At 36.5% G+C, this 14,590-nt stretch overlaps 1 protein-coding gene across 1 annotated transcript in view; it reads left to right on the top strand.

The window, feature by feature from the left end:
- The window catches only part of LOC148815847 (ribonuclease inhibitor-like), a 117,960-nt gene that overhangs the window by 37,116 nt on the left and 66,254 nt on the right, over positions 1 to 14,590 (top strand). The window contains exon 2 of the mRNA XM_088904862.1: positions 107 to 280. Within this exon, the coding sequence (XP_088760988.1) occupies positions 108 to 280 (173 nt within the window). The 5' untranslated portion in view covers position 107. The remainder of the gene's footprint in view (positions 1 to 106; positions 281 to 14,590) is intronic.

Raw genomic sequence — 14,590 nt, 5'->3', positions numbered from 1 at the left:
GATGTTGTATATTACTGCTGAGCTGGATTCTGTAGTGAAGACTTGGAAAGAAAGATGTGGATGAACTGTGCAGATGTTCAGCTGTGTCCTGTCTTTTTGTCTGCAGGATGGAGAGCTGTGGACTAACAGAGAGATGTTGTGAAGACCTGGCCTCTGTTCTTCAGTCTCAACACTCCAGTCTAAGAGAGCTGGATCTGAGTTACAATAACCTGGGGGATTCAGGAGTGAAACTGCTGTCTTCAGCTCTGAGGGATCCCAACTCTAAATTAACAAAACTGAGGTAAGTTGAACACTGGAAAGTTTTTACTATTTAGGTATGTTAAGGCTCACAACATTCTGTTTTTCACATTCCTCAGAAAGTAACACCTAGAAAATACAAAACAAAAAGAAAGATGACATATAGAAAGCAGTTTTTTGTTTCATTTTATACAAGTTCTTGTCTGTGGATTCTTTGTAAACAAATGATTACTGAGAGGCTTAAAACATAACTTTCCCATTTTGTTTTGATATATACTGTATATGTAGTTGATTTTGTAGGTAATTTTCTTATTGAAATTTCAATCATAGAGTTCTTCCAGATTTGAGCACTATCTCTCTCCAGCTTTAACCAGTTTCCAGTGATTCTCTCCAGGAAGATGAATTAGTGAATTTATGCAGATTTAAATGCTTTTAGATTCCTCGATTGCTATGGGAGTGTCAGCCTCCCTTTTCCATTTGGATCCTAACCTTATCTCTTATATTCCTCCATTCTTTCTAATATTTTATATACACCTGAAAGAAAGTAGCTATGGAAATGAGTTAGGTTTGCAATATTTATTAATTTGTTTATCTCTCATCTTTGAATCTCTTTTAAATCTGGAGTGCTAACTGTCTGGAGTTTGTGTGATCTCTCCATGTTTGTGTGGTGTTCCAGTTTTCTCCCACAGTCCACAAACATGCTGGTAAGTTAAAAGGCGTCTGAGGAAACTGACACTGGTATGAGTGTTTGTGCCCTGTGATGGACTGACATCCTGTACAGGGTTCAATCCTGCCTTGTGTTCAGTGCTTCCAGGAACAGGCTCTGGGTAACTGTGACCCTGAATTGGATAATTGTTTATTGAAAGTGATGTTGATGGAGTTCAAATGCTACACTGCCTTCTTTGTATATTAGCAGAGAGTATATACCATTCCTGATTTATGTGGTTTAAAGTCAGGGTTCCGTTCTGTGTCTCAAACCATCAAAATTACTATTCCCTTTTTTAGTTTTTTCACATTACAATTTATTTTACAGTACATGTGTTTAGTTTATTAACACTGTAGCAATTTCTTATTTTTATAATACCTTGAGTTACAGATGCAGCCATTCAAAGTGCGCGTTACAGACATGTACTGCAGGTGGCGTCGCGCATTGTGACGCAAGATGACGCGAGGCACCGCAGTACGTGATTGGTTGACCGACAGGGGCACTCGTGGTCCGTTGGTCTGTCGTAGAAAGACTTACAGTAAACGTCTTTGCTGTGCCCGTTGTAGATATTGAATTTTACCACTGAAAGGAAATCTTAGTAGCTGAGCATAAAAAGAATAGGAGCATACTGTAACGCGTGTGAAGGCCATAAACGATATTAATTTTGGAACATAAACATACAGTATATGGCTGGTCTTGGTACTTTAAAGAAAAAATACACACCAGTATTCCATTTCTCCCTAAACATTTTAAGCATCGAAGTCTTTAACTAAAGAGATACCGGAGTCAACAGGCATACTTTTAGAATTTGATTAAAAGGGAATATAATATTGAATCGCGTATATATTTTATGAAAGCAAGATTTCTCAGCTGGAAAAAAGTACACAACCTACCTTTATCAGAAATATTTATGCATCAAAGCCTTTACCGAAGGTATTACTAATAGTATTAATAATGAATGACTTTGGACAAGCTGTATACTCAAAGTATAATTTCTTTAGCACATTTGTACAAGCACTTGGAATCTGTCCAAGCCATACTTTGTCAGGCATTTTGTTTTACTTCAACGGGCATAAAAACTCCCTTGCTTTTAACAGGGCGTTTCATAATTTCTAACTACGAAAATGATTTAAAATGCGACACTTATCATTCAACTAGACCTCAAAATATCACAAGAATCCTCAAGAGCACAGCAAAGACTGTATTAAAAGATACTTGTATGAGATACATGAGAATCCAGGCTTTTTTTATCAATGCTTTCTTTTCCGTATACCAGATTTTATGGAACCACTTCAGAAGGGTGTCAGCCAGTCAGATTCCAGGAATCGGTACTTTAAAGGAAAAATACACACCGGTATTCCATTTCTCCCTAAACATTTCAAGCATCGAAGTATTAAACTAGCATGTGAAATAGCGTATGAAAAAGTGGTAGTTTTAAGCTTTTCTGCTAATATAATATGGAATCGCGTATCTAAAGAATTTAATAACGATATGATTATATTCGTGTACTGCGACAGGGCTGTGTAGGGCTGTTTCGCCTCCCTGTTCATGCGAGTTGTCTTGTAGCCTACTGGTCTACGTGCCTGATTAACAACTTGCAGGTTGTGTGTTCAAATCCAGCTGGTGCTGGACTTTTCTTTTAACAAACATTTCTTTGAAAAAATAGAATAGCGATATTATGGACAATCAATTGACTTTTATATTTCAAAATATCGCAACATGATTGATTCTAAGTCATTTTTGATAACAATGAATAGTCACCTTCTTCCCTTCTGACAACGGTCCCTGCTTCTGCTTCCTGCTTGTATTGTGTGTGTGTGTAATAGAGTAAATTTTTATAGAGAAATGGAGGCTGGACAGTATGCGATACAATATAAACATTTATATTGATTTAAATCGTGTTTTGATTTAAATCGCAAACGCGTGTTTAATTATATGTTTTTTAATCATAATCAGGCTAATGCAACATAAATTGACACAGTATCTCTGTCTTATTTTTAGTAAATAAAGTGCATTTTTGCACACTATATGTGCAAACGTTTTATGATATGTCGCTGTTGTGAATGTCTGTGGACATGTGCTGGCTGGACAGGAGGCTCCACTGTACACAGAGAGCTTAGAAAACAAAGATCAGACCTGGGCGCCGACAGTCAATCTGGACAAGACCAGTTATGGTTTTCCAGAAAAAAAGCCAGACCCCAGGGAAACAGCTACAAATTCACACTTAACAACACATTAACACCTAACAACGGGAGCAGGGACGAATTAGGCCAGTACCCACTATTGTTAAACATACAGAAAAGGATATTAAAGTATTGAATATTAGTATTGGCTTTAGTATTAGCCATACAGAACATTAAAGTGCCCCTTTTCCATTCAGCGGGTGCCTGAGCCGCTGTGTCCTATCTTCTGACAGTCGCCGTTGTGAACAAACATTTCTTTGAAAAAATGAGACGTTTCCCTTGGTCAGAGATATAAATATATAATATATAAATAAATTAAATTTAACTAACATGTGAAATAGCATGTGAAAAAGTGGTAGTTTAAGCTTTTCTGCTAATATAATATGGAATCGCGTATCTAAAGAATTTAATAACGATATGATTATATTCGTGTACTGCGACAGGGCTGTGTAGGGCTGTTTCGCCTGTCTCTTCATGCGACTGTACCAGGAAGAAGATTTCTTTCTATTTGAAACGTGTATTTTAAAAGTTTAAGAAGTAAAAACCTTACAGCGTACACAGATTTCTAAACTGATCAGGATCGTTATCTTTGTCTTATGCATAATAATGTTCACCGCTTTGTCCAGCAAATTAATAATAAACTTGATTTTATATAGCATTTTAAACGAATAAGTAATTAGATTGCTCATAAACCTAATCACTTGCTTTTTCTTTTTATTTAGGCTCAGATTTCAACTATAGATCGTATTATTAATAACCATAATAACAACCAACCAACAAAAACAACCATATAAACATAATACCAACCAAAAACATAGATAACGACCACAATACAAAATCAAATATATCAAACCATTATACTCTCGCAAATTCCTCCAATTATCATAATCCCGCCCCTTATGCAAAACCAAACCCTCCTCCCATCCCAGTTTCTCTTCTTTATCATAAACAAAATCCACCTCAATTTTCAACATAAAGCCTTACTGCTTGCTGGGTTTTTGAGGGGGGGTGTCTTTCGCTGGAAATCTCGCCTGCTTATACTTTACGAGTACAACCCCCTCTCTGCAGGAGTGCTGGCTGTGACGAATTAAGTTTCAGTTTCACAAGTATTTTTAAAGTAGTAAGTACAGTGTTAACTGGTAGCTGGGCACCTCAATTAAGTCGCTTTAACATGCTAATGCGTTGGTGTAACAGTCCGGGAGTGGCAAGCTTCTAATATCAACTCGACTCGATTGGAAGACAATGAACGTATTTTAGCCCTTAATGAATTTATAGCAAACATGGTTTACATAAAATACATTTTTCCAAGAAAGTTTATAATAATGCGATCTATAGTTGAAATCTGAGCCTAAATATAAAGGAAAAGCATTTTCAGAGAGCAATCACGCTGTGTTTATGTAGAAAAAGCGATTAGGTTTATGAGTAATCTAATTACCTATTCGCCTAAAACGCTATATAAAATAAAGTTTATTTAGAGATGAATGATGAGTGTCGCAGTTTAAATAATTTTCGTAGGAGGGCTTGGACAGCTTCCAAGTGCATTTTTGCAAATTACGTTGTAATACAGTTTAGAATACAGTTAGTCTAAGCTTTATCAGCTTTATTTATGGGTTGCAATTTAGAAAAAGTCAAAAACCTTTCTGGCAAGGGGAGACACCCAAATTATAATGTAACATGCCACTGTCTGTGCATTAACAAAGTTATACTGCAATTTTCCTTAGATACGCGATTTAAAAAAATAAATATTTTGAATCCCCGGCGGAACACACTCCATAAGAATCAGCGCTTTTATACAGTATATCGCCTTTAAACACATATATTTAAATTCGCGTTTACGATTTAAATCAAAACGCGATTCAAATCAATAAAAATGTTTATTTTGTAATGCATAGGTGACTATTCATTGTTATTTAAAAGACTTAAATTCGATCATGTTGTGATATTTAGAAATATAAATTTGTTTGGTGCGAGTGAGGTTTTATTTAATCTCTGACCAAGGGAAACGTTTCATTTTTTCAAAGAAATGTTTGTTAAAAAATAAAGTGATACTGTACAGTAGTTCCATGGGATTCAATCACAGACCATGTGACATGGGAGTCAGGAAACTAACACACAGCGCCACCAGATTTGATAACGCTATAAAAACGCTATAAAATAATGTGACTAGGCACAGAACAAGTTTACAGCACAGTACAATAATAAATGCTGACCATGACTTTAGAAGCATAAATTACCTTACACTCAATTTAAACACAAGCTGTCTTTAGCCCTTTAAGTTGGTTCATACAGAAATGTAGAGATCCAGGCTCAGAACACACAGCTTCATTAGCGAATACATATGCAGAACAACTAGAGAAGACGTTTTACAGAGGATGGATTTTTAGAAACATCCCATCAGTGACATCACTGAAGTCAACTCCTACTGTGGGTAACTGTCGTGTGGATAGTTTCACAAGAATCAGACAAAGGTTTAAGCATCGCTTATTCTAGATAAAACTGCAAAAAAACAACAACCCATAATGTACTTCTTTGCGGCTCTGTTTACCCAAATCATATATTCACAACGTTAAATTAGAAAATAATATTACGTAACCAAAATCTGCAATATGGAAACAGAACCTGTGTAATTGTTGACAGATGATGTTCTCGTAACATTTTTACAAGACAAACTACAACATTTAAAAAATGACTTGTATGTACTGTACTTGATATCTCTAATCAATCCATGGCGATATAGTTAAAGCAGTCCCCGGACAAAACGAAACTAAAACGCCCTGGGCATACCGTTTCACGCTTCTTATCAGTTGCTCAAAAGTAATTTGACCGTATGAAATGCATAATATAAACCTAGAAACATATACAGTACGTGAGCAGTACTTACGTAGTATCGGTGTTAAGACATACCTCTCAAATACTGTAAATCAAGTTAAAAATATCTCAAGACCGATTTTGGTCATAATGAAACCATGTTTCGTGTATGTTTTCTTTAAAGTACCGAGACCAGCCATATACTGTATGTTTATGTTCCAAAATTAATATCGTTTATGGCCTTCACACGCGTTGCAGTATGCTCCTATTCTTTTTATGCTCAGGCACTAAGATTTCCCTTCAGTGGTAAAATTCCATATAAATATTCAATACTTAAACGGGCACAGTTAAGACATTAAATATACTGTACATATACATACTGTATACAGTACAGTTTGCATACGGTAATATGTTTATGTTCCTAAATCAATCTCTTTTATGAGCATGTGTAAGGCATGGTGAATCGATTCTCAAAAATTACTGTACTTTGCATGATTGGAAAAAAATGCGTGATTGCGAAATGCTGTGGTGTTACTTTTACAAAGACGGTCAATGAAAAAAAGAATGTGGACCAGGGCAATACTTTGAGTTTACAGCTTGTCCAAGGTCATTTATTATTAATACTATTAGTAATATCTTCGTTAAAGACTTTGATGGCTACAGCTCAAACATGAGAGGTTGAGCTTTATTAACTCCACCTTGTGGAAATTCCGGATACTATTATTTTGCTAGCGGTATTTATCGGTAACTTGCGGTATTTACCGGAAACTTGCGGTAGACTGCGTACAGCGTACCGGAAAATAATGTGGTATCGCCCGCGCATTTTGAATGGCTGCATCTGTATATTAGGTATAAAAGGTAATGTTTTAATTTAGATGGATACTTCATCATTTTGCTGAGGAGCTGCCATTCATCCAAGCTGTTAAAGCTTTAAGTTAAATACAGCATTAATATTTTAAACAACTAAGGTTACATTTCAGGAAGAACTTCCAAAAAGTACCTTAGATCCAAAGTAGTTATCAAATATGCAGGATTGTCCCTGAAAAAAAGCAAATGGGTGTCCTGTATCTAGAGACTTAAATTCCAGTGCTTTGAGTGACTTGACATCCATGCATTGAAAAAAATTCTAGAAAGATTTATCATATATCACATCAGTTTTCCTACCATAGCAAGGGCACTGTCAGTTGACGCAGAAAATATTTAATTGGTGTAATTTCCTTTTTCCTCAAAATTATTAATAACCTTCTTAGCTACGTCTTCCCCTGTAATTGTGGGCAGCACAGCTCTTCTCAAATTCCATCTCAGTCACAGTATCTCACAAGAATTGATAATGGCGTTAGATTGTTTATATCCACACTCTCAGCATGTGCAACACAAAATACTTTAACACCTTTAAATGCCAAGGTTTGTTGTTTGTTAACCTTTTCAACCACTTCTCTTCACTGAACTAGCAGACACAAGTAAGTCCTTAATTATAGAGATGATTTGTTTGTTAGGCAAAACTAAACATCTGAACAACTAAGAAAAGCTCCTTTATATATCCCCCACTTGAAAAATGATGTTCCAAAATTCGCAACACATTGTGAGATTTAGTATCTTGCTTGTTTGGCTTAATTTTTACTGACACAAATTATTGACAATGCTGCTTTGATAGACTCAGCCTTGTCCAATTCATCCTTGAAGTGTTTTTTGTGTTATGAAAATGTCATCGGACACTTGACATGCAAGAAAAGACACTCTCACAAACGTAGAAAGAAAGCAGTCTTTATGTTCAACAAATTCATTATCTCTCCAAAACGGTTAAAATAAGTGAACATCTAATTTTGCTTTCTTCTTGGCATCCACCATTTTATGCAAAATGTTAGTCTACACTTAAGTGTGTTGTTATCAGCGACATGGATTGTGAGCTTTGCTGTGAAAGGCTGTACATATTACTGTAGGCTGAACATATTACTGTAAATAAACCAGGTGAATCATTTTTTCTGCACCAAAGAGATTTAATTAGGAAACATGCTATAGAGAAATACAGTCAAGAACAGTTTTTATTGTTATTTTACTTAATGTATTTGTTGCATAAGAGACTTTATTACATGTGCCATTTCCATTGCACATGCTATAAAAAATCCCTTTTAAGTGCTGTCGAAGAAAACTCAGTCTTCACTCAGGTTAGGAGATTGTCAAACAGAGATCTTTAATTTAATCAGCTGAAGGGGAGCATATCACAGAGAAAGGGTTTCCCCTAGCACTCAAGACATGCTCACTGGACTGAAGTTATACTTTCCTTTTTATAGATTAAAAGTAGGCAAGACTTTAACACATCAAAAGAACATAAGGGAAAGGGGTAGTGTCAGAAGTCAAACAAACAGGACAGGAAGATGCCATTTGGCATCCTGCAATCTGCTTAATTTCTCTCTGGTTGAATGGGTGTGAAGAATCAAAGGATTTAGTTTGCAGAAAGACAGTGGTCTTAGGTGCAAACAGAAAACCTTTCCTGCGCATAGTCAGTCTTGACCTTTTCACTAGGTCTTCCACAGTGCTAAAAACAGCACTTTTGCCATTGGTTGCCAACCACTGGTTCAGGGGCTTTTACTTATTGCATTAACCCCAAGGTCTTATAATGGACAGTTAAAACATGCTAATTATGACAGTTAACATGTGGATGCTTCAATATGCATTAGCTCAATAAAATGTTTCATATTAACAATCTCCAATTTACATCACATAACAGACAAAGTGTCAAAGTATGTGTAGTGCCATATTACCATCATTGTCTGCGATTCAGAATGAGGCAACAGAATTTACATTGAAATGTAATCAGATTCTAAAATAATGCTTTTATTTACTCCGATAACGAGCATATTCGCAGAAAAGGTTAAAACTATCACTTTTCTCACAAAGTATATAAACGTAATATGGTCAGAAGGAGCACATAAAAACGTTTCTGTAGTAACCACATGTAAGACTTTGATGCTTAAAATTTTTAGAGAAAAATGGAATACTGGTGTGTATTTTTTCTTTAAACTACCAAGACCAGCAATATATAGTTTACATAATATGTTTATGTTCCAAAATTAATATAGTTTATGAACATGTGAAAGGCATGGTGAATCGGAGATTCTCAGTACTTAATTTGTATGATTGGAAACGAATGAGTGATCGGAAAAGAAATGTTGTGGTGTTACTTTTTGTTAATGAAAAAATTAAGTCTTTTCATTTACAAAGAAGGTTACAAAGAAACTGGACCAGAGTAATACTTAGAGTTTACAGCTTGTCCAAGGTCTTTCATTATTAATACTATGAGTAATATCTCAAATATTTCTGCATAATTAAAATATTATGATAAAGGTGGTAGGTTGTGTACTTTTGTCCAACTGAGCACTCTTGCTTTCATAAAATATACCAACTTTTTAATGTTTAACGATTAACATGATGAAATATGCAGTTTAAATTAAAAATTCTAAAGGGTATACAACTTAAATTCTTAATTGAATAAGGATTGTCCCTCAGCAGTGATCGGGATTTGAAACCGAATGTTTTCTGGTGATAGCTCAAATGCTGCACATGAGAGGCTCCACCTGGCGGTTTTACAAGGTGATTCTGGATACTATTAACATTTACTGTACATATGGTGAAATGCAGTATGACGCAAAATGATGCATTATGCCCCGTTTTGATGTGACACACCCACCGTGTTTTACCGTCTCTTAACCTGCTCATTTTGAATGGCTGCATCTGTACATGTCCCACTTCAATGATTATGTACTTAATTTGAAATTAGCAGAAAGAAAAGCTTCCCCTCTCATTTCCTTGTCTCCCATGTTTAAACCTGCTCCTCACTCTCTTTCTCCCGTTTTACTTTGTCCCTTTCTTTCTCTTGTCTGATCTCCATCTGTCTCAATCACTCTCTTAACAGCAGTAATGTCAGCCAGACCCTTTTCTGTAGTGCTGCTCAGTCAGTAGAGGAGTGGTCATTCAGCAGTAATACCAGAGGAGAGTGACGAACACCCTGCTTCAGTAGTGTAGACAGTGTTGCACACACCTTTTCCCAAAACTCTCAAATATCTGTGTATTCCCAGACTGTAGGAAAGAATGTACTTGTGGGTCCCTGAGAACACAGTATGCGCTTTGAGGAATCAGTAAAATGCATTAGAAACTTACTCTGAGACTCTAAAGTTGAGTCCTAGGAACAAAGTTAAAATTCCGAATACTGTCATGAGAAGCACATTCTACTCTAAGAGAGATAGGTCTCTTTCCAGCTATAACTGATTCTGAGAGTTTTACAGATGCAGCCATTCAAAATGGGTGGGGTATTTCGCGGTATACCCCGGTGGGCATGTCACATCACAACGCAGTATCACGCGGCATATCGCGTCATTTGACGTCATGCCGGAAAGTATCCGGAATCACCTTGTAAAACCGCCAGGAGGAGCCAATAAAGCTTAACCTCTCATGTACAGCATTTGAGCATTTAAATTTAAACTGTGTATTACAGTATGTTAATCATCAGTCATTAAAAAGTTGGTATATTTTATGAAAGCAAGATTGCTCAGTTGGACAAAAGTACACAACCTACCTTTATCAGAAATATTTATGCATCTAAGCCTTTACCGAAGATATTACTAATAGTATTAATAATGAATGACTTTGGACAAGCTGTAAACTCAAAGTATTACACTGGTCCACATTCTTTCTAACCGTCATTTTAAACGAAAATACTTTTAGTTTTTTCTTTGACAAACAGGACATTAGCTAGCCAATACGATAAAGGATGACTTTTTTTGCTAATTTCTTTAGCACATTTCTACAAGCACTAGGAATCTGTCCAAGCCCTACTTTGTCAGGCATTTTATTTTACTGCAACGGACATAAAAACTCCCTTGCTTTTAACAGAGCGTTTCATAATTTCATAATTGATTTTTCATAAAATCAACGCTTTCTTTTCCATATACCAGATATTATGGAACCACTTCAGAAGGGTGTCAGCCAGTCAGATTCCAGGAATCGGTACTTTAAAGGAAAAATACACACCGGTATTCCATTTCTCCCTAAACATTTTAAGCATCGAAGTCTTTAACTAACATGTGAAATAGCGTGTAAAAAAGTGGTAGTTTTAAGTTTTTCTGCTAATATAATATGGAATCGCGTATCTAAAGAAATTAATAACTATATGATTACATTCGTGTACTGCGACATTTCTTTGAAAAAATAGAATAGCAATATTATGGACAATTAATTGACTTTTATATTTCTAAATATCACAACATGATCGAATTTAAGTCATTTTAATAACAATGAATAGTCACCTATGCGTTACAATATAAACATTTATATTGATTTAAATCACATTTTGATTTAAATCCCAAACGCGTGTTTAAATATATGTGTTTTTTGATTCACAATCAGACAAATGCAACATAAATTGATATCTTTGTCTTCTGAGTATCTTAATAAACTTTCAGCACAGCTTTCTCCGCGTTTAGATTTATTTTTCTTGGGATCTTAGGATCAAACGTGGAAAGATTAGATTGTAATCATTTTTATTTTTTAAATACATTTTAGAAAAGTGTAATCTATACTAAAAAGCTGTACACCACCTGCTATAAAGATACATATTGTAATACTTTCGGGCTCAGATAGGACGGACACAAGAACTCAGACTTGTGGAGTTAAAGCAAGTTAAAGCCTTGATTTTATATATCACCTTTAAAAGTGGCATCTCAAAGCAATACAGATTACAAAGTGAATACCCAACACTGATTGTACCCATCTGTCATGCTAATAAATATGTCATGCCTTAAATTGAAATGAATCGAGGGGGGGGAGCATGTTTGAGCTGTCGCCATCAAAGTCTTTACCTAAGATATTACTAATAGTATTTACAGTATAATGAATAACCTTGGACAAGCTGTAAACTCAAAGTATTGCCCTGGTCCACATTCACCATGCCTTTCACATGCTAATAGAAGATATTGATTTAGGAACATGTATACTGTACTGTATACAGTGTAGTGTGCTCTCTGAAGGCACCAGTTCTGTAGGGTTTGGGCATTTACTGGGACAATTATTAATTGTAGCAGTAAATCACGAAATTGATTCTTTTAATGGCCTTAGAATCCAACCATGCGATATGACTCAAACAACGCACACACACAGGTACTAATACACGAGGATACATTTATTAATACATAGAATATGCATGTAAACCTAATAGATCTTATCGAGAGGGTTATCAGAATACAAAAGGTATATATTCATTCAGTTACGAAGAGTTACATGTATCAAGAGGACATACGTTCAGTATATCATTCATTTAGACCGTTTCGTAATTGAACTTGGTTATAACTTCTACATTAGATACTCAAAACAAGTACATAACTCTTTGGAATTAAATTGATATCAACTGGTTGGGATAACAATTGAATTCTCGAGCTGTAATGCGTTGAAGTTGAATACTCATTCAATCTCTGGGGATTCAGATCTCCTGTGGGCTCTCTGGCTCCGTGCCAGGATGTGCTGTGCTGCTTGCGACGGTGCGCTGCTGGGGCTCACTGACCAGCTAGTTAGTGCTGGCTTTAACTAGCAAAGTTTGTGCACAGGAGAAAAGATGACTGTGGGTCCCAGCAGGTCAGGAAGAGGACCGGTTCGTTCCTGATGAAGCGCTAGTTCTGAATAGTGATTCAGCTGTCCACAGTTCCGACCTGTTCACGAGGCTTGCTAACCTCGGGTGGATCCTCTGGTTACTCTCTGGCAACCTCCACTCTCGACTCTTAGAACAAAGGAAAGTTCTGGCACTCGGACACACTGGCCATTCCGTGTTTGTCCGGGCTGAGTCTCAGGATGGTCAGGAGGCACGCTGCGAGAATGTCCTGCCCTTGGGAGCCTTTCTGCTCCTGGGCCGTCCTGCCCTGGAATTGTCTCGCACCCCTGGAATTGTCCTTCGAATTCTCCTACTGGAATAGTCCTTTGAATAGTTCTCCCGTGTTGCCTGTTTTTACCTGGAGGAACTTCAGCTCGTTCATTGGCTGAAAGCTTCCTGGGCATCAGAGTCCCACGTGGGTTACTCGGCCCTACCAGTCCCTGATTGGTTGATCAAGGTGAGATATGAGTCACTTACTCCTGACACCTAGGAATGCAGTCCAGATGTCCATCTGGCACTCCCTAGACAGATAGGCGCCAATGGATGACCATTGATCATGATAGCCAGACTTAGCTAAGTGCATCACCATTTGGGAGCTGTCCCTTAAAAAAAACATCTTTAAATCAGCCTGCATGAATAGCTTCTCTGTGGCTGCACCACAGAGATGAAGAGAGAGATGGGGCCTCATTTGGGAAAGCACAGCAACACTTAATTCTGTCTTATTAACCAGCATTGCCGCTACAACAGTATTGATATGTATATTTAATGTCTTTACTGTGCCCATTAAGTATTGAATATTTATATGGAATTTTACCATAACGTGTGTGAAATCCATAAACGATATTAGTTTTGGAACATAAACATACAGTATGTAAACTGTATATGGCCGGTCTCTGTACTTTAAAGAAAACATACACACCAGTATTCCATTTCTCCCTAAACATTTTAAGCAACGCAGTCTTTAACTAACATGAAATAACATGTGTATAAAAAGTGGTAGTTTTAAGCTTTTCTGCGAATATGCTCGATACCGGAGTCAACAAGCATACTTTTAGAATTTGATTAATAGGGAATATAATGTGGAATCGCGTATCTAAAGAAACTAAAAACGATATAATTTGGTTTCTGTCAAAGCGCAATGAAACCTATAACTTGATTCTTATGGACTCCCGGTCCCGCCAGGGATTAAAGAAAAACATGGATTCGTGTATCTAAAAGCGCTAAATTGCATTTTGAGTGCGGTTTTTGACTTTTTTAAAATTACAACCCATACATAAGCTGATACTGTTTAGACTTTTTTTTAAACTATTACAGCAGCACAATGTGCTTTTTCACGAAACCTCCTAGAGTAACGAAATGTCTTGCGGTGTACAGCTTTTCAGCTAAATACTGTATATTTATCGCTTATGCCTGACATAAGAGGTCTCTCTCAAATTCCTCCAATTATCATAATCCCGCCCCTTATGCAAAATCAAACCCTCCTCCCATCCCAGTTTATCCTCTTTATCATAAACAAAATCCACCTCAATTTTCAACATAAAGCATTACACAAAATCAATACCTCAACACTCCATACTCAACAACGATAATTCACAAACAGCCAGAACATGTAACTCCACATTCCCAAATAGACCTAATTTCCATAGCCCCGCCCCTTATGCAAAACCAACATCCCTCCCCTGTTCTCTCTGTCCGCTGGTGTTTGTAATCGTTTTTATTTTCAAATAAATTTTAGCAAAGTCATGTATTTTAAAAATCTTGAGATTTCTATATGTATGTCTTTATTTAGTGGTTTCATTAGTGACAAAGGCTAAACTTTCTTGGAAAAATGTATTTTATGTAAACCATGTTTGCTATTAATTCATTTAGGGCTAGAATATGTTCATTGTCTTCTAATGAAAGAAGGATTCCTTTCGCCGTAGTTGAGTTGACATTAGAAGCTTGCCACGCCCGGACTGTTACACCAACACATTAGCATGTTAAAGCGATTTCATTGAGGAGCCTAGCTTTCTTAACTAG

The sequence above is a fragment of the Atractosteus spatula genome, chromosome 24 (genome assembly GCF_055471065.1).
Source record: "Atractosteus spatula isolate fAtrSpa1 chromosome 24, fAtrSpa1.hap1, whole genome shotgun sequence".
NCBI lineage: Eukaryota > Metazoa > Chordata > Actinopteri > Semionotiformes > Lepisosteidae > Atractosteus > Atractosteus spatula.
Note: the sequence above shows the minus strand (reverse complement) of the source record. Positions and strands in the feature narration are given on the sequence as shown.